This window comes from Hippoglossus hippoglossus, chromosome 22 (genome assembly GCF_009819705.1).
Source record: "Hippoglossus hippoglossus isolate fHipHip1 chromosome 22, fHipHip1.pri, whole genome shotgun sequence".
In the NCBI taxonomy this organism is placed as follows: Eukaryota; Metazoa; Chordata; class Actinopteri; order Pleuronectiformes; family Pleuronectidae; genus Hippoglossus; species Hippoglossus hippoglossus.
In genome coordinates, this window is record NC_047172.1 from 9,228,076 (window position 1) to 9,248,409 (window position 20,334).

Sequence of the window (20,334 nt, forward strand, 5' to 3'; positions counted from 1 at the left end):
AACTTTCACCACTGAGAAAAATAACAGCAACATTTGAGAACTTTATTAAGTCGATTTCCTTAAAAAACAAATTTTATAAAGAAAAACACCTGCAAGACTCTCGTCATTATCATAAATCACAAGTGTGCATTTGCTTTTGCATTTGTACATGTGTGAACACGTGTGAACATGTGTTTGTTTGTCCATTCATCAGCTGAGAAAAGCTCCTGATGGCCTGCTTCACGAGGCCACCTCTGAGATGTGGTGAATGTTGGACAGAGTGAGCTGCGCCTCCCGGGCCGGGTAGAAACGTCTGGAGCGCAGCCACAGCCTCCCGAACACCCCTGTGATAAGCAGCAGGACGACCAGCAGCCCTCCTAGGACAAAAGTCTCCACGGGGGGGCCTCCGCCTGCATCTACAGACACAAAGGAAACAGGTGGAAACACACTTTAGCATACAAATAGTTTTTAGTATCTGGAATCTCAAAGCTTTGACGATTTGAAAGCTGAAATCCACATAAATGAAAGAGAATGTAAAAACTGACTCAGATTGGGCTTTTCACTGTTTGGTAGTCGTCTGATTGGTCCATAAGACACCGTGTGGGACAGTGGGACGTCTCTGCGCATCCTCATTAATGTGACTTCACCAGAGCAGTTCTGGAAACACATGAAAAGAACTGATGCTACGAGATGCATATTTAAAGACCAGGGCAGCCTAACTGGCCCATCATGGAGCTGAGAAACAATTCTGTCCTGATGGGTCTATATTAAGGACATAAGCTGAGCCCATCACAGGCTACTTGTCTGAACTGGCCTGTGACTCCCAGTGTGAGGAATGGGTGTTGCATGCGCTCACTCACAGGCTGACACAGCCCCGGAGCGTTGTGGCAGATCTGGATGTTGCAGTGGAGAAAGACGTTGGCGTAGGAGCTGCCGACAAACTTAAACATTTGTATCCTGAACATGGCCTCCGGACCCTGGCCGTTCTTCAGCACACTCAGGGTCTGCTCGTTGGACAGCACCGGGCAGCTATGAGGGGGGAGACAGAGAAGTCAGGCAGGTCTGGTGGGAGTAAGATTGAAATCTAGAGTCAAATACTGCGAGAAGGAACAGATTTCAACCCAAGATCTCAGTGTGATGCACGACAAAGCTAAGACATAACGCAAACATTATCTGCAGCACCGTGAGAGACAGATTTATTGGTGTATTTTCCTTTCCCCCCCTCCTGCATTGTGAAATCATTGTGCAGCGTTTCATTGCTCTTTGCTGTTGCCAACAGTACCAAATACAGCCTGGTTGTCAAGGACGTGCACAGCTGTTGAACTGAAACGCATGTGGCCTCTCAGACGGGGGAGTCACATGACCCGGGCTCTGAGAAGTTGTTGTCTGGCCTGCTCTCTAAGCAACAAATTCTCCTATTTCAGATTTCAACAGCCCCTCATGTGAGAGGACTTAGAGCTGTGTGCGAGGGTGGTGAAATAACAACAAGCTATAAGCAGATTTCAACACAGCCTGATTAAATAAATCCAAACCTAGTTATTCTTATATTTCAGGTCCAAAATGACAAATAGAAAAAAATTTACTTTGCCACTGTATATTTGATTATGATAATTTTTTTCTGCTTTTGTACAAACACTTCTGAGGCCGACCTGTCTCTGATGAAGGTGTACTGTATGTTGCTGTATGGATCACTGGTCGGTGTGGCCCAGCACCTCTCGATCCGCAGCATCAGGTCAGCCGGTATCTGTGGGGACAGACGGGAGTGACAGTCAAAATGTACACAGGCTGAATGCTTTTCCACGATGGACTGTGAAACTCTGATTCCTGGTGCATAAACAACAGCTGTACAAAGAGGTTATAACAACATCTAGGAGAAGAGCAGCACGATGGGAGTGTTAGATTTCCTGTGTTGCTTATAATGCATCCACCACACAACATATTGCTTAACATCATGTAACAACATGCTTAGCCTGATCCAAACATAGCTGTCATGGTATGACAGTGCTGTAATGTGTTTTTGTCTGTAAGTCAAAAGCTCAGCATACATCTTCCCTGTCACGGCTCATCTTAAACAGGCATTTTACTCAACACAAAACGCTAAATATGGCTTAAAATATGCAACTAAACCTTACACCATATTCAAGTAAATATGAGACGTGAGTATTTACCATGAAAACCTTCACAAAGATGTCGTCCTCCAGGGTCAGCGATGGCACAGTCGTCCATCTGTCCTCGAAGGCTTCGTCTTTGTACAACAACATGGACACGGAGAAGTTTCCGTCCTCCGTGTTTAGAGTGATCGTTCTGTAGAGTCAAAACAGACACGTGTTAAAAAACGAATGATGTTACTGAGAGGTCGGAGGTCATTTAGATAAAAAAACTAAAACAGTCACCTGACGTCCACTCTGATCATGTTTTCCCCGTTGGGTTGCCGCACCATGTAGTTGACGGGGTAGCGACACACAAACGTTATGTTGATGTAGTTTCTCGTGATGACCTCTGAGTCGTTGTTGTGTATGGTGTTGATGAACATGATGTGTGTGTCATCTGAGGCCTGAGGAGAGAGAAAAGAAAGAAAAACAACATTTCAATTTCTACGCCTTTTTTCAATCAACCATTGACCATCACAATAAAAGTCTTCACAGAGGTGACAGGATAAGAAAATATTTTGTAATTGTTGCTATTACAAAATACCTGAAACTATTAATTGATTTTCAGATTCATTTTATTCAGATTCATATTTCTAACCTGAAACCATCACAAGTTTGGCATTTTTGCCTGTAAATGTGTTCAAATGAATGAATTATTATAATAGATATCGATTAATTTTCATTTATTAATTGACTAATCAACCAGAATGACACTCAGTAGAGCACATACTTCAGCCAAGGCCCAACAGTCTCCTTATGAAACCACATTTAAATGGGGAGATTAATTGACTAAATGTGGAAGCTCTACTTTATGAGCAGTGCAAAAGTGAAGCCCCACATTAAATAGACGGTTCTTTCTCTTTATATGGTTTATATCACTGTTCACATTCCAGATTACATCAAGACGCATGTGAAGTGGCCACAGCTGCAGCATTTACAGTTGTAAGAAACAGAGGAAGTGACTGAGGGGACTTTATGTGACCTCTTTCCCAGGCTGTAACGTCAACGGCTGTCATCCTTTCACACACTGTAAATGTGAGCGATACTGGTCTATATTCTTTTGTTGGCAAGTGACGTTGGCGAGACCGTAAAACGTAGACGAGGGAAAAGGTTGTGTCCAAGGTTTGTCAGGGCCCCTGCTGGGGCCAGAAGGAGGACGGCCTCTCATGGTCCCCGAGCAGGATGAATTGTCCCGGGCTCTAACGGCTGAGACATCTTTTACTACCTCTTGGTAAACACGCGACCCCCCACAATGAGCACCAGCGACAGGTTTCCACGGCAGGCGACAGGTCTTCATTACTTCATGACAGGACCCCACTGCCACTTGCACTTGTCACTCGGTAATACAAAGGCTCTGCATCTCACAAGAAGTATCGTTGAAACATGAGCAGAGGACGCTGCCGTGTCTGAATGAAAATGTTTGACCTTTAAACCCAACAGTTCAGTCATTCCTCCGCTGACGGCGGGGTTTAAAAGGTCCTGCGGTCAAGGTGAAAAGCAAGACCGACACACACAGCATTCTTCTTCTAATCCAGAGGAGACATACTTTGCTCAGGCTCTATGCAATAAACTTGTAAAACTGCTGAGGTGCAGGACTGGGAGATCCCCCCCGTGTTAACCTTTTGCTCGCTTTACAAGAAAAACCTTCACGCATTCCGAGCAAGAAATTCAAGGACACTTGTGAACTAAAGTAGGGATTTAAACCCCACCGGAGATGGAGTCCATGAGAACAGCGGGATTAAAATAACCAAGGGGCGAGTTGACCAGTGATTTGTCGCCGTCCTATTCACTGAGCTTCAACAAATAATCATCATTCCCATGTAAATTCTGATAATTTAGCACTACAAGGCCATTCAAGGTCCCATCGCTGCGCTGAATAAGGCCCAGTGCTGTCATAGGGAAAAGGAACAACGCCTCCGTTCTTCCTTGACATGCACGCCACTCCCCCCCCCTTTCTTTTCTCTTCACTCCTTTCTGTCTGGGCTCAGGGTGTGTGCCTTTCTCTGTCCATCTTATTATACATATGAGCTAATTCCTCAGTACCCATCTGAACGCAGAACAGAGGGTCTCAGTCCACATTTACGTCACCACAGAAAAAGAAAAAAACCACTCTGCTCCCGGTCCAGTTCCCACAACAACCGTACACATCGTAAAATAGATAATTTATAATGATGGGGATTTTATGTTGTCAGTGATGGAGATACCGAGTGTAGTTTGTCTTCATGGTGGTTAAAGCTGATGTATTCGTCCTTTGTTAGCAGCTCTTCTAAACGTCTCAGCTCACGTGCAACATTTGATTCGGTTTTTTTATTAGACTCTTAAATCCTGCAGACGGGACTTTCACACACGTTTAAAGCAAATGTTTGAAGCTCGTACCATTATAGTCCCACAGTCGGACAGATTGGTCTTTATGCTGAAGACGTAGTCATCTCCGACCTCAACGCCACGGCACTCCGGATCATTTAAATGCAAATCCCAAACCTAAACACAGGAAACACAATAATAAACACAAATATTCAAGTATCACACTCTGAATTCAGTAGAATCGAACATCTGCCTTTGAAAAAAATACTTTTAAAGACTTAATAAGACTCACATAAACTGGAGGCTCTTTGTTGAGGAAAAAAACACTGGGTATCACAACCTCCATATGATCGTTGGTGCAAATGACAGTTTCATTGAGCTCTAATGGGAAAAAAAGATGATTAAAAAAACAACAGATTAAACTTCACACAAAAATATTAATTTCAGAGAATAGAAGAGAAACAGAAGTTTTATTAAACTTGTACCACTTTTGAAAACTACAATCCTACCAATTTATATTCAACATTTAGACAATGCAATTTAACCATGTGTATTATCACATATTTAATTGAAATGTACTCAAGTACTCTGCTATTTCCATTTTTGGCTGCTTTATATTTTGACCCCGTTCAATTTTAGAGGAAAATATTTTACCTTTCACTCTAATACATTCATCTTACAGCTAACCTTTCAAATTAATATTTTATATGCACAACATGTAGCTGAATTCTTTCAATATGATGCATTGTTATATATTAAAAGACCCAATATTGTACAAAGTAGTGAGTGGATGCTCCTCTTCAACCTACACCAGCACTAAAATGCTGTTTACACATTTATGCATCTGTAATAATGATCTAAAATCATAATGTGTAATAAATCTGAGTAGGTTCATTTTGCCAATAATACTTTTGCACCTATTTAATTTTAAACGCAGGACTTTACTTATAATTTAGTATTTTCACAGTCGAGTAGTTATTTCGACCTAACTAAACAATCTAAATACTTTTTCCGAGAGCTATGTGAGGACAGCCGGACTTGCTGGAGGTTCTTGATGACGTTTCACCTCATCAGAGCTGAAGAAGTTGTTCGGATCAGAGTGATCACATCTGCAAGAACCTCAAGTAACTCCAGTTGCCAGTTCCAGAGAAATACTATGACTGAGGATCTGTGGTCAAAGAAACTAGACACAAATTCAGATCTTACTGAACTTGATTAGATGATTGTTTTAATGAGAACATTTCAAAGATCTTAGAGTCTGCTAAACCTCCAGTAATCAATGAGAAAACAGGCTTATGACTTATTACCAGTAGATGGTTTCTGTGGTTTGACCCCTGACGTCTCCTCCCTGAGTGTGTGATGTGATGTGATGTGATGCGTGTAGTGAGCTCACCCTCCTCCTCAGGCTCCAGATACACGGCCGAGATGACCATCCTCATGGTGAACAGTAACCAGGCAAAAACCAAACTGGCAGGTGCCATCTTCCCTGGACTCTCCCTCTGGTTTGCCTCAGCTCAGCCACTCCACTGCCTTTTTGGCTCTTTCGCCCCCGAAACTCTGTGAATCTTTCTGGGGACTCGCTGTCACTACAAGACGTAGCACCTGTCTCTTGCCCCAACCCTCGAAACACGGCTCTAATGAACTGGGAGCCTCCCTCTGGCCTTAAAACACCAGCTTGAATGATGTCCCCACCAACAATGAGATTCCGCACATGAATAGGGGGAACTGAGGGGAGTCCAAGGTAACACGTATGTTACCGCCCACTGCGGCGACGTCCTCTTAGTAAACATCTTACAACTGTTTCTTACTACAGAGGGCCAACAACGTCTGGTAACCATGCAGGAGAGGAACAACAGCACTGGGCTGCCACTCTTTGTTGTCTGCATCCTTTGTCTGGACATTTTAAAATCTTTACTGGTGCGGGAATCCCAGTCAGTCAGGCAAAAAGAAACTCATTACGAGTCAAGGACAATTCAGTGATGATGCCAAGGACCTGTGAGTGCATGTGTGTGGGGGGGAACAGACCATAAAATACTTTGAGAGGCAGATACAAGAAAAGAGAATAATTATTTTCATGACGTTTTAAAAAACACGATGAAACAAGGGAAAAAGTAAGAAAGAGTAATTCATCCGTTAAACCTGTCCAGACAATTTGTAAGTGGCAAAGTAAGAGAAGGACGAGCTGACTGCTGCAATGAGGCCGAAAACCTCCTCACATTTTGCGACTTTTATGAGTTTGATTTACAAGATTAGTTTCCAAGACACTGAATCTTCCTCTTTTTTGTCTTGCAAATTAAGACAGGCTCAAGTGTCAGAGTCGAGCATTGTTTTAAAAGACAAATCGCTTAAAGAAGATTGTCTGGAACAAGAGGATCCTGCAATAATCTCTCACTTCTGCTCCGATTGTAAAGAAGTAAAAGTCCGAGCGACACTTCAAGGTCAACGGCTTCCTTCCTGTCGACACTTTTACAGCATAGAAATAAATCACAATAAAAGGCAGCGCACAAAAAGAGCTCGTAACAGGATGACGGTGGACAGATGTTTATTTCCAGGATGTGACGATACCACAATCTCCCGTGTTCATCTGCCTCGTCATGCAGTGAAGTTCATTATAAATGCACAGATTAACACAAGCAAAAATATTGTACAGTCCAGTCGAACGGGATCATCAGATGTGTCCCCGCACAGCTGAAGTATTTACTGAATCCGTTAAGTTACAACTAAGACATCACACATACCCCCCCTAAAAGATTAAAAACTGAAAACAAATAAGAAAAGTCGTTGTTTGCTGTCAGTGATTTGCTAAAATATGCTAAGATGCATTTGATAACTTCATGATCCATATATAAAAAAGTGGAATGTGCAAAATCAGACTGCTCTAATCACCCACTGGGTAAAGAGAAAGTCGCTGTGTATCTTCAGCTGGTGTTTCGTGGTGTTCAGACTCATCCCAGATGTTCAGTATCGTCAGTAAACAGATCGGCGAGGTCCGCTACCGTCAGTACTGCAGCCTCCGAGTGCTTCATGGCTGTGCTGGTGTGACTGGGGATAAAGGGAAGGAAAAAAAACATTTATAGGTACTGTGAGCTCAGCTGCCACGTTCCAACCTTTAAATGTCAAAATGCCCCTTTGAATTAAAGAGCTTAGTGTCAACTCGTACCTTTTCTCTGCTGTTTTCAGCATCGCCTGCATTCTCTCTTCAATAGTGGATTTAATGAGGAACCTGTGGACGAACGTTGGCCTGGTGGAGAGACACAAAAAAAAGGAAATCACACTGGATGTACCAAACAGTATGTGCAACTGTCATAAAGAGATACTGTCATAAAGAAGTTGCAACCTGGACACACGAACACCCACAGGCCTGAACTACCCGAAACTTACTTGGTTTGTCCGATGCGGTGCACCCTGCCGATGGCCTGGAGCTCGTGAGCTGGGTTCAGGATGGGCTCCACCAGCAGCACGTGAGTGGCTTCGATGATGTTCAGACCATTGGAGCCCGTGTGGAGAGGAAGGAGTAGAATGTTGATCTTCTCTTCGTATTTGAAGGAGCTCAGATTCTCCTGGAACATTGAAGTCGACAATGAGATTGATAAAATCACACCTGGATGAGGAGACATCGTAGCAACAAATACGTTTTTGTCACATTTTGCTGTGCCTTCTTCTTTTTTGAGAAAAAAATAAAAAATCTAATCAAAGTATTAAGTGTTTTCCCCTTATATTTTTCCTTTTGGAAGAGGGGTGTTGGATCGTTAATCCTGGTTGAGCCACTGAAACTGTGGATAACTACCAGAAATAACATAATTAATTTGTGATAATTTAAGAAAATAAAAAAATGTATCTGTGTTTTAGAGGTAAGTGGTCAGAGAGAAACCTTCATCATAATAAGACATGGTCAATATTAATAGGAGAGATGAGATATTCATCGCATATGTCTGTCGGCAGGATAAAACACAAACTGAGAAACAAAGATCAATGAATTATTCTGAAGATATCTCCTCGGGGAAAAAGGTAAAAAGATTACATTTTGGAGATGACCTGGACTTTAGATTTCCACCACAACATGATAAGAGTTCCTTTTAAACCTTATGGGGATGTTTGGGTGTCATGAAATCAGTTGAACCTAAAGGTAAAGTGATAGGAATGATCTTTTATTTTGCTGTAGTGGCAGAGTGGAAAATGGCTGCATTTGTGCAGAGAAATTGCTGACACTTTAAAATGTCCTCACTACACTATGGCAAACTTCCCGTGGTGTAATAGCAGTGGATATTACATTGGGTAGAAATGGTTGCAATGCAAAATCCAAACCTGGAATTTGTGAATCCCATTGATTTGTGAGAACTCCAGGTCGTTGTCAAACAAGGCCTTAGCGATGATGTCCAGGACGCTCAGCCACTGAGCGGGAGAGAGAGAGAGAGAAACTGGGTCAGATCCAAACCAGATATCATCAAGGTAAATCACTATCTGACGGAGCACGGATAGTTTACAGTTACCGTGGAGAAAACGAGACACTTGGCTCCGGGGTCGGTCGCTTGAATCTTCTTCAGTGTTCTCACCACTGCCTCCACTTTGGTAGAATGGCTTCCCTGACGAACGCAGGAGGAGGAACGTTAGGTTAGTGTATGATCAGCAATCAGCTGAGCAAAACTGTGCTAAAATACAATAACATAAATTACAGGGTATGAATTAAAGGGCAACCCCCTAATAACCCCCCGAATTAAGCACGATTGAACCAATTTGACAAATCTATATATCAGGATTCAGCCATAACTGACATAGTAAATATCCAGACTCGTGCCTGTGACTCTACTGACCTTGACTGGGATGTCCTGGTCCTGACTGGACGACTGGGTGGTGAACACATAGGAGATCTCAGAGTGGGACGTGGTCTGCCTACAAATGGCACACTTGATGGCACGCCGCCTTGAGCCCGTGCTGTACTGCTCCACAATGATGGAAATACACTCATTACAGAAGCAGTGGCCACAAGTCAGCACTGCCCACTGGGGAAGAGAAAGACCAGGAATTAAGATCTCGAATGAAGACACTACCAGGGATTCTCAAATACACAGTCACTGTGGTAGCAAATCTAGACTTAGAGCTGGATGTTTGGTGGTTTGGTTTGTTTGTAAGCAAGATAACGCAAAAACTACTGAATGGATTTCCATGAAACTTGTTGAAAGGACAGTACATGGGCCAAGAAAGAACAGATATAATTTTGGCAGATCCAGGAATTTCTGTCACTGTCTTTAACATTGCAAAATAGGGCGTTGCTTTACATCTTTAACAATTTCTCAGAGAATCATTGAAGAATCTCGATGAAATGAAATCAGAAATGTTTGAGGGGATTTATAATTTTGTGCAATTTGGTACAGATCAAAATCTGGATCGGAACAGATTTCAATGTTGTTTGTCAAATTTGTAGAGACATTCTAGTGATACATTTTGAACAGAGGAGAGCTGTAAAAACAAAGCTGTTTTATTGAAAAACAAATGCGGAAAAAGACAAAACACTTCAGTTTGATTTGTCATTACGTCATTAGATCTCCCATAAACTTGATGAATATAAACATAATACCTAAACTCCACAGATTATAAAATGAAAACATCAGACAGGCGAAACCTTCCTCCTGTTTGATTTCTCAGGTGCACCAGGCTCAGCACGGTCACTGATAAACAACCGACATCAACCAAATGCCAAATGTTAAACACAGATCCTGGAGGAGAGGGAATCTGCTTCAGACCGGATGTAATTACAGTCTCTGTGCTGATGAGACAGTTGTACAGACGGTAAGGTGTTCTCTCTCACCTCCTGTCCAAGGGGCCGAGCACAGATGGGACATGGCTCTGGATTCAGTCCTACAGTCGACTTGTCCTGGGACTGAAATAAAAGACATTATGTAAGCCGGAGTGACATCATATCGCACAAGTTTTTGAATGAGCAGTTGAAGAATTTATGCACTTTGCAGTTACTCTTAACTGTTTATTACCTTCTCCAGATTTGTGAGGTACAGAAACTGGCCGAGCTTCTTTTGCAGCTGAGACTTGGCCACTACCTGGTCGTTCAAAAGCTTGACCCTGTTCTGCCCCACCTGGAAGCAAAGCAGCCGAGGACACGGGTCAGGAATGCAATAAAAATAGTTATGGCACAATATTACATCCTTGGAAACCAGCAGCAATGCTCTTTGGCATCCTCAACAGATTTTCCATTTTATTTATTAAGTACAGTACACGCTCAAGTTGGCTCCAGAACTTAAAAGAAAGTAAAATATATGTGTTTAAATGTCAAATCAAGATCAAGATGGTTGTATCTGTCACAAGACCCAGAAGTGAATGTGGTGTCCAGCTGTGTGATTAAAGACACCAGGAGTTCACCATGTGTGTGAAGTCAGTGAGTATGCAAATCAAAATTCATTTAGGAGAGGAAATCCACTTGAGGAATAAATAAAACTGACTTGATTTTTGAAAAAACAGACAGGAAAAAGCAGGCTGTAAAAACAGAGGTGTGTCATTGTCTTTCATTCACCTCGTGTGGCTCGATGATGTGCAGCAGTTTGGGCTTGGGCTCGTCAGGAAGGCGAACTCGTAGCCTCTCGGTGGCCATCCCCAACTCATCGCTGGCTGACACGTGATTCCGCAGCACCATCCAGTACTCGTGCAGCACCTGAGGTGAATTGGCACATGCAATATGCTATTTCTTGAAAAAACTTTCCAAAGCACATTTTATTTTGTAATCTTAATTCAATTCCATTCACATTTGCAAACATGTTTTTTGAAATTGTGTCTCAAAAAACGAGACATAATTTTGTCTTTTGTCTCTAAATTCTATATTTTAAGAGCAAAAGCGGTTATACAGCTTTTTGAATTTTTGTAGAAGAATCTTGTGTTACATTTTAAACAGGTTGTGCTCGCTTGAAAACCAGGTTTTGTTGGTGTGCGTACAAACCTTGTACTCCTTCTTCCAGTTCTCAAACAGCTCCATGAAAGTGTTGCCCTCCTCCACCAGCTCTGGATCCATGCGTTTCGCTTTGGCGAAGGACAAGATGGCCTTCAGCGTGCGCTCAGTCTCACTGGCTGCCCAGAGACCTCGGCTGGTGGTGGGGAGACGGTCGTCCACCATCCCGTCTTCATCCTCAATCATTTCCTCAAAGATGGCTGTCTGGCCCTTCACCCTGTGAGGTAATATTTCTGATTAACCACCACTATGTTGTTTTTGTTTTTTTACACAATTTGATTATTACAACTGACAGGTGTCAAGAATATTGTTTTACATACGTGTGTGAAAACAGCTTTGACTCATAGTCGACGAAAAGTTCATCAGCTTTGCAAAAGACACAGCTAAAATACGACAAGAGAAGAGCATTAGTTCACATAGAAAACAAGTTCAAAGGTTCAGAAGCGGGTTGTACAATCTGTGTAAAATTACTACTTTCTGATGTCCTACTTGTTAAGTGGCAGTCTCATAGGCCTGAGGTGACAAATCGTGACCTCGTCAATCACTGTTTTTGAAGCCGGGCCTTCAAGATTCTTCACTGCGTCTTGCACAGTCTTCTGGGATTTCATCAGGTCTTGCATTTGCGAGGTGAGCAGGAACTGCAAACCACAGGCATCACGGAACCTGCAGGACACAAACTTACTTTAAGTACAAGTTTGGTCTAAGAAGAGCTATTAGCTTTTATCTTATTTTGTAGAATGAACTGTGTACTTGTCAGCCATGGAGAGCTTGCTGGCTTGTTGTTTGTAGCTGGACGTCAGCTCATTCTTGATGCGAGACACCAGATCATCATCGGTGGAGAAGCGGATTGCCCTCTGAATAACATCCAGCCACCAGGGAGCGTTCAGCTTCACCTTGACAAAGACAAATGTATTATTATTTAATTTATTCTATTTGATGCTGTACATAATGTAGAAAAAACACCATTTGTAATTGGATCTTGATGAGTTTGATATACGTAGATTCTGGATCAGAATTTGTCAATATTCTGCCATTTGGTAGATTGTTATTTTATGTAAAACAACGTGGATGGGTGTCGATGTAAAAGACATTTCTCACTTTGCGTCTCAGCTCTTTGATGTTCTGTAACACCGGCTGCAGAGCCTGAAGGGCGTCCGCCACCTCAGAGTCGTACTTGGTCATGTAGTGCTGTCGCAGCTGCTCGGCCTAAAGAGACGCAGAGGATGAGAGCGACAGACGGCACAGTTAAGATGGGTATTAGTAAAATCAAGCTCCGCAAGAATGATCAACATTGGCATTTAGGAACGGCGGCATCTCTTGTTGATAAGAAATGTTTGTTTATTTTACCTCAACACTTAGTCGATCATCTCTCAGCGTAGGGGGTATCCCTCGATGCTTTACACTCAGCAGTTCCATCAAATTATGGGTTGCATGAAGTCTCTGAACAAACACAATGATGATAAACTAATTAGATTTGTTTGTTGTTACACAAACACTGGGAAATTACAGAATATCTATTTATTTTTGAATTGATGCAATTGTTCATTTTATACGAGTAGATGCTTTGTCGGGTTTGTTTCAATAGTGAAATCCTCCATAGATTAATCACATACACATGAAAATGAGTAGAATGAAGCCACACACCTGTAATGAATCCGTCTTCAGTCGGTCTTTGTGCTCCTCTGATGAGCGAAGCACTTCTCTATACATCTCCGTCGCCTCTATAAACTCATCTGAAGGCGGCGAAGGAAACGGTCGTCAGTTAATGAGACGTTCCATACAAACCTCCTCGGTACATCCAGCCACATTATACATATTGTCTCACTGAGATTTCCTTCAACAAAACATCTCGGTACAAAAAGTGTTGGGAGACATAAAGATGAGATTGTGTCTTGTGTTCTGTTTGAACTGATTCCCATGGGAAACTGGGAGCGGAGCAGGCACAAGCACAGAAGTGGTGTTTCATACCTCTGATGATGTGAATGCCGGCCAGGCCATTGAGCGCACACACCAATTGTCTGTGAGCTTCTTCACACTCCACTCGACATTTCTTCTGCAGGGACTTCAGGAGCTCCTCCATCGTCATGGTGCTGGTGAGGGGACAGAGAAACCCACTTAACGAACCCTCAAACGCAAATTACACAGAATGAATCAGCTTTAAATAAACACAACTGCAGACTGTATAACTGACAAAAAGAGTTGCCGCGGGCTTTTAGGATTACTAATGCTGTGAAACTCTATTTAGTTGAGCAAATTGTTAATTAACCGGTGCAGCTGCCTTCAGAAAAAGGCCCCTCTTCTCCAGTGAGAGCCGTGAAAACATATCAAGTGCCATCTACCTTTTCTGAAGAGGCAGGAATTCCCCCCTCACAGCCTGCGGATGGCAGCAGGCCTGGCGCAGCCTCAGCAGCGGGTACAAGATGGTGTTGACGGTGCGGCGGTCGAGGCTGCCGAGTTTCAGGCTCCAGTCGGAGATCTTCCTGATTTTGACCAGAGCGTCCTGGGAGCAGACCTCGTGCTGACGGTGGTAGAAGTGACCCTCGACGGGGGAGAAGCGGAGCCAGTGAACCTCCTCTGTCTGAGGTGGAATCTGGATCTGGAAAACATCGGGAAAACACATTTTCTGAAATTACCAAAAGCCCTAACATTATTAAAAAATTGAGAACCGAACACAATAAGAACTTTTATGATCCTACCTGATCGATGACGTCTTTTTTAGCCGATCGCCATAATATTTGGGCAATAACATTGTACAGAGGTTCTGTGTTTCCAAGTCGATAAGGGCGATAAAGCAGCTGATGCCACCAGTGTTTCACCCAGTATGGATCAACTCCCAAGAAAAGTACAAGGCCATACAGATCTGGACATGGAGAGAAAATCAGTTTAAGAATTTACGTTTTTGTCTTGAAGAGGTTTTAAGGATTTTTTAAAACTCATTGTTGCTGAGGATAATTAATTCCATTGTAAATACTTCCATGGTATTTATTACCTTCTAAGCCTCTCTGGACAGGAGTACCACTGACACACCAGCGGTTGACAGATGTGAGACGCAGAGCCATTTCTGCAGCCTAAAAAAAAAAAAAAAAAAATTAAGACGGAGCATAAACAAAGTTTTAACAGACAAACTGAAATCTGAGAAAAAGCCTTGTTATCCTCTAGTTTACCTGTATGGTTCCATATACCTCATCTTTTCTCTACAACTTACCTTCGCAGTTGGACATTCAACCATCTGAGCCTCGTCCAGACAGATGCGCCACCACTCCACCGCCACCAGAGGACTGGGAACGGCCATGTAGCGCTTTTGGTTGCGGAAGCGGCGTCCATCCTTGCTGTTGCTGTGGGGAATGTCGACGTAGTTGAGCTCCGACCGCAGCACGTCGTAAGTGGTGATGACCACATCCTGCTCAGCGAGAATGTGTGGCTGGATGAAGCCGTGTTTCTTCACACCCTGATAAACCTGAGAGCCGAACATATTCATTTCATATTAACTCAGTTTGATCATATTTGTCAGTATGCGCTCTTTAGAAGAGCAGAGGAATTAAAGTGAAAAAGCTCTGTTGTTTTTGTCTAAGTATTACTGCAACAGACTTATTTTATTGAATAAAGCTGGAAAAAACTTTAGAAATTTAATTCAAAGACATTTCTAGTTCAATACTAATCTGGGACAAAACATCTTACAATATGGTATAAACGTGTCTCCTCTGGTTAGCTGAGATGTTAATATTTTACATTTCCACCGTGTGCTACCAAAATCTACTAAAAGACCATTTTTCTCACCAGCACTCGGAGCGAGGACGACCTAATGTGACGGTTGATCTCCTCCACCCACTGATGGCAGATGGAGCTCGGGGAGATGATGAGGGTGGCACCAGTGGACACGGGTTTCATGGCCACCAGGCAGTGAGGGCAATAGAAGGGAGTAGTTTCAAGGCTTTCCTCTTTGTAGTTAACACAGTCTGCATGCTGCCACAGCTGACAGTTCAAACACTGGACACGGGCCTTGTAGTCGACAATGCCCAGTTCGCCACAGATGCACTCGAAGCGGTAGTCCGGAGTGTTGAAAGGGACCACGGACGCTCTGGTGGGGGTTTCTGTCTCCTCCTGTGGATCAAGCTGAGGAGCTTCTCCCCGTTCTTCAGGGAGATCTTCCATCCTGGACGTTTCATGTGTATCTGACTCACTTTTATCCTGAGACATCTGCGAGGATGTTGTGGACGTATCCATCACGTCATCGTACCGATCTGCTTTCTCATTCAGATCCCACTTTGTCTTTGTTTCTCTTTGCTCTGATACAGGACAGTCAGACGAGCTCAGATCTCTTTCATCCTCTGTGAGAGAGTTTTGAAGAGCGGCCTCTGCCTTCTCTTTTGCTCGTCTCGTAAACATTTTCCTGGGCGTGCCCTCTGTGTTTTTTGAAATCTGATGAAATGAACAGATAAAAGTGATATTTTACAAGAAAGAAATATTTGCAGCATAAAAGATTCATAATGGAAGCGTTTTTTTCTTACAGACTTGGATGCTCCTGCTAACATCTTCTTTGTTTCTTTGTAGTTTTTTCCCAGCTTGAACGACCCCGCCAAGCCACGACCTTTAACCCGGTCAACTAGGCCTTCATCGATCAGCTTCACCAGCATCTTCTTGATGTGGCTGCGGTTCTTGAGGAGGTCGTAACCGTAAGTGGCGCGGATATACGTGAACACGGCGTTGACTGAGGCTCCCTTGCCAGATCTCATTTCCTTTATTCCAGTGAGCAGCATGATACGCACAGCTGCAGGGAGAATATACAACGTGTTGCAGAAAACTTGAATCAAACTGCAAAGGAATTAAAGGCTGTGATGTCTGATAGGAGTCTGAGTGACGTACTCGGGTGAGATATTTTCATTTTAGGCTGAACTTCAGACTTGCAGTGGATTACTTTCTTCCTTTCTAGCGGAGGAGGCGGAACAAAGTAGTTCACAGATTTTCCCTGAAAAACCAAGAGATAAATCATCATGAAAAAACAGAACATTTTCCATTTCATAATGCTTTATTTACCAAAAGCTGTAAAATAAGGAAAAAAGCTGAGAAAATTCATAAAAATATTACTACAATCATAAATAATCATCCATGACACTAATTTAGTGATGGTTAAAAGATAAAAAAAAGAAAGTAAGCTCTATATATTTAACAAACTCTGGATTTTTCAATTAAAGCTGCCTTCTGATCCTCACCGCTGGCAGAGTAAGAGCCTCCTGCTCCACGTCCAGCCGGGGGTGAATCAGGATGAGAGCCAGAACCTCCACTGTCTTTCCCAGTCCCATCTCATCAGCCAGGATCCCACCTGGCCACTCGATGCCCGCCAGAGGAAATTCTCTCATTAAACTGCAGGAAAAAACAGATAAGTTGAAAACTTAAAATACTTTTAGGCGTCTCACTTCAATATGAAATGATTTAAGTTCTTACCAGCCAGTAAAAGGGTTGTAGAACAACTTCTTTCCACACAAAGTGACCAACTCCCGCCAGAGGTAATGCAGCGATTGTTCTGCAACAAAATTGTAAAACTCGAATTTGCTTTGCTCTTTTCATATTGTTTCTGCTCTTGCAGACTTAAACATTCTAAATACTCATAACGATCTCATAACCTGACATTTATAGGCTTTAAATCTCAAAAGACTGATTGACTAAGAAGATCATATTTATCCATCAAAATATTCCCATTAAATTATGAATAATGTGTGCAGTAGAGAAGTCAAAAGAAACTCTACCTTTCTGTGAAGTATTCCTGTATTTTTCTCTCTTCAGCATCCAGTTGACGGCCTGGCTCTGATAGGGTCTGAGCACAGGAATAAGAGCCTTGTGCTGGATTTCACATGTTACCTCCTGGCTCTCTCGCTGGTGCAGATGTCGGACATAATCATAGAGCTCCTCCACATTTTGTCTCTCCAGGTCGGTGTCGCACTGCTCCTCCTCATTTACAACAATTTCTACATGAAAAAACAAATATACCCAGACAGGATATTTATGTATTATCACAATGCTGTACTTTAAAATTCCATGGTGATCACAGCATACATTAGACACTAGGAGCGGATTCTTACCAGGGATGATGAAATCATAGAAATACTCCATTATCTTCTGCATTAGTTGATTTGCTTTCTTCAACCGAGCACTTCCCTCACTGAGTAAATCCGGCTTCCCGAGCCCAGTTTCCAGCAAGTAGATCCCAACCTGTCAAAAGCAAACAAACAACAGCTGAAGTAAGAAAACCCAGTGTTTTAAAACTGTGAACCAGAAAACTCCAGCTGTTCAGTTTCCAAACCAAAGACTATGACAGTGGATTTGGCATTAAGGGAATAAAAACAACTTATCTTAACAATTTAACAATTCTGCTTTTTGATTTATACGTTTTGTCAGATCTTTATTTTCTCACAACAGGAAATTCTTTTTGCAGAATGACAGCACAAAACCATGAGACATCATGAGAACACAGTAAGACAACTGAAGACATGAAAAGCAGTACAATGCAAGGTTCTGAATAAAACTGTGTAGATGATAAAGTGAGAAAAACAATTACACAAAAATTAAGAGCAACTAAATGCCGTGAACAAATAACAGGTAGTTTTAAGTTATTATTTATAGTAATTGTTTCATTCATACCTTGATCGACTCATCCTTTGTCTGGTGGCAGAGCTGCATCACCCTCCTCTTCTGCAGCCAGTCCAGATCCTCCAGTGGGATCCGGCTGAGGCTGCACTCCGCCATGCAAGTCTCCTCGTCCGGCGTCCACTGCAGCTCCGAGCTCTCGTCGCAGCTGCTGTAACTGAGGCAGAGCTGGTCCCCCATCCTGTGGAGGGTGAACGCTTTCTGCTCACAGTCGGACGGGAGCCAAGCCGGGCACACGCGGAACTCCCCAATGAGTGCCTTCCAGATGTTGACCAGCTTTGAAGGCGGCACAACAGTCAGCGACAGAGAGGTTGAGGCGACAGCGGCCTCCGATGATGTACAGGGGAGTTCCTCTGTGAACCGGACAGAGCCGGACAGAGCAGCAGGGTCCTCAGTGGTTGAGATTGAGAAGTTACTGGGAGTGGGGTCACCTGGAAGAATGGAGCAGGTTGGTGTCTGGTCTTCTTCCTCATGGGTCATCTCATTCTTGCGATCATCCAGCATGTTCCAGTTCAACTTCTTCTTAGAGTCTTCATCCACCTTCACAGGAGGGGCTCTCTTCCTTCGGCTACTCATGGTTGAATTCTACAAGGAGGGTAAATGTTCAAAATCAGAACGTCCTACCTAAAGTGAAGTGATATGGACGGGCTAACATATTGATCCTTACACAAAATGATCCATGGATTGACATTTCACATATAAAGATAGACATAAAAGCCCTTGTGATGTAACCATTTAACATGACTCTAGCATTTTATCTGGGCAGGTAGCACCTTCAGCTTTTTAACATCGAGCTCTTGTTCTGTCTGAGTCTAAATGCACTTGTTGCAAACAGCATAGGACAAACTTAAAGAATAATTTTTCCTTCACAGAAAGTTTGAAAGACTATATTATGTTAGATTTAATTATGTAATGTTAGAGGACGCAGAAGTAAAATTGCTGCTAAATATCTCATTAACTGATGGGGCTCTGTGACTTTGAGTGTTGATATCTCTTTTAATATAGGTCACAGAGAAATTGTTCATAGTGTTCATATTGTACACAGTACACTATCCTTAATGTAAACCATAACCGCACTATGATCGATTATGAAAGTTAAAGTTGAATTGCAAAACAAAAGTATACTTGAAAGTTGGCCAAATTTACACTTAACACTTACTAGTTCATAATGTCATTGTGACCCCCAGATTGTTTGGTTTTTGACTCGTTAAGTTATTACTACTTATCAGACTTCACATCACTAACTCCATACAATGTTATTAAACAGCAGGAAGTGATCAGTGCACAAATTAAAAATACCTACAAACTACTTCTTAGACACTGGATCGTGTTGTTAAAGATAAGTCAACACGTGTGGAATCACATCTTTCAGATAAATGTGAAGGAATGAGCCTGTTGTTGATGTTTAAAGTGGAACATCACACATGTAGATTACGTTTCTCCATCAGCTTGTGCCTGTGTTTGTCCAGTGGCTTCACATTCGTTCGCAATAAACCAGGTTGTGTAAGTATTATTCACAAACTTATAGTTTATTATACAGTTATTACAGCGATTTAAATGTGTGTTAACTTGGATTTTGACTTTTAGAGTTTAGTATTCCACGTTTTTTCCTTTACTTTAAGTTAATATCTTTTAAATACAGTCTACGGTTAACATGAGAGGAGACGGTGGTGTTGAACTGTATATACATATATACTTATACACATATATAGATATAAACACTGTTACACAATGAAAACACACCGAGTCTGTGTCGCTGCGTATTTTAGCGTCTGACTGTGAACAACGACACAGAAACAAAGAGGTTTCTTGCTCCCGGCCTCTCACACACTGACCTGGTGTCTATCGCTGCTTTAGAAATGGTTTCATGTTCCTGTATTTCCACAGAATTCCGCCGAAATGGACCAAAACACACTTCATTTAGCGACTGTTAGTGTCCGCCATGTTTAAATGCAGGAGGTGACGTCAGAGCAGGAGGATGTTCAGGACAATAAAAGCACGCTCAATTATTAGAATTTTTACTGTAATACTTGGACTGAGATACAACTTATTATTATTCGATATTCTTTTAACCAGAAATTATCTAGAGATTTATTACCTCTTTAAAGACCTGGCCAAAACATCAAGCTAAAATATATTTTTTACATGAGAACAATCACATAACCCTAATACTACACAACAAAATTAAGTCTTTTGGAAAAAACAAATACACAAATTAATTATACTCTTCTCCCTTTTTTTCAGTTCTTTCTTATTACTTCTATGAATATTGTTTTCAGGTTTTTGCAATGTAATACATGTGGTAAC

At 42.2% G+C, this 20,334-nt stretch overlaps 2 protein-coding genes across 2 annotated transcripts; both read right to left on the reverse strand.

Annotated features, from left to right (window-relative positions):
• Positions 1-28: 28 nt before the first annotated feature.
• Positions 29-6,834, reverse strand: si:dkeyp-110a12.4 (uromodulin). Its single transcript, XM_034576478.1, has 9 exons — positions 5,827-6,834; positions 4,726-4,814; positions 4,506-4,610; positions 2,373-2,533; positions 2,148-2,283; positions 1,629-1,723; positions 840-1,008; positions 525-636; positions 29-395 (listed from the first exon to the last, which is right to left on the reverse strand). The coding sequence occupies exons 1-9, from the start codon at positions 5,912-5,914 to the stop codon at positions 220-222; spliced, it is 1,131 nt and encodes a 376-aa protein (XP_034432369.1). The 5' UTR covers positions 5,915-6,834; the 3' UTR covers positions 29-219.
• A 124-nt stretch (positions 6,835-6,958) lies between these two features.
• On the reverse strand, positions 6,959-19,994 carry shprh (SNF2 histone linker PHD RING helicase). Its single transcript, XM_034576477.1, has 30 exons — positions 19,863-19,994; positions 18,022-18,612; positions 17,463-17,592; positions 17,130-17,348; positions 16,828-16,906; positions 16,596-16,746; positions 16,249-16,351; positions 15,894-16,153; positions 15,163-15,804; positions 14,591-14,842; positions 14,375-14,453; positions 14,082-14,245; positions 13,725-13,981; positions 13,354-13,475; positions 13,030-13,118; positions 12,733-12,825; positions 12,484-12,591; positions 12,136-12,278; positions 11,875-12,048; positions 11,706-11,768; positions 11,377-11,602; positions 10,957-11,094; positions 10,421-10,522; positions 10,240-10,311; positions 9,245-9,433; positions 8,924-9,016; positions 8,739-8,825; positions 7,815-7,993; positions 7,594-7,674; positions 6,959-7,475 (listed from the first exon to the last, which is right to left on the reverse strand). The coding sequence occupies exons 2-30, from the start codon at positions 18,601-18,603 to the stop codon at positions 7,379-7,381; spliced, it is 4,974 nt and encodes a 1,657-aa protein (XP_034432368.1). The 5' UTR covers positions 18,604-18,612; positions 19,863-19,994; the 3' UTR covers positions 6,959-7,378.
• Positions 19,995-20,334: the final 340 nt, after the last annotated feature.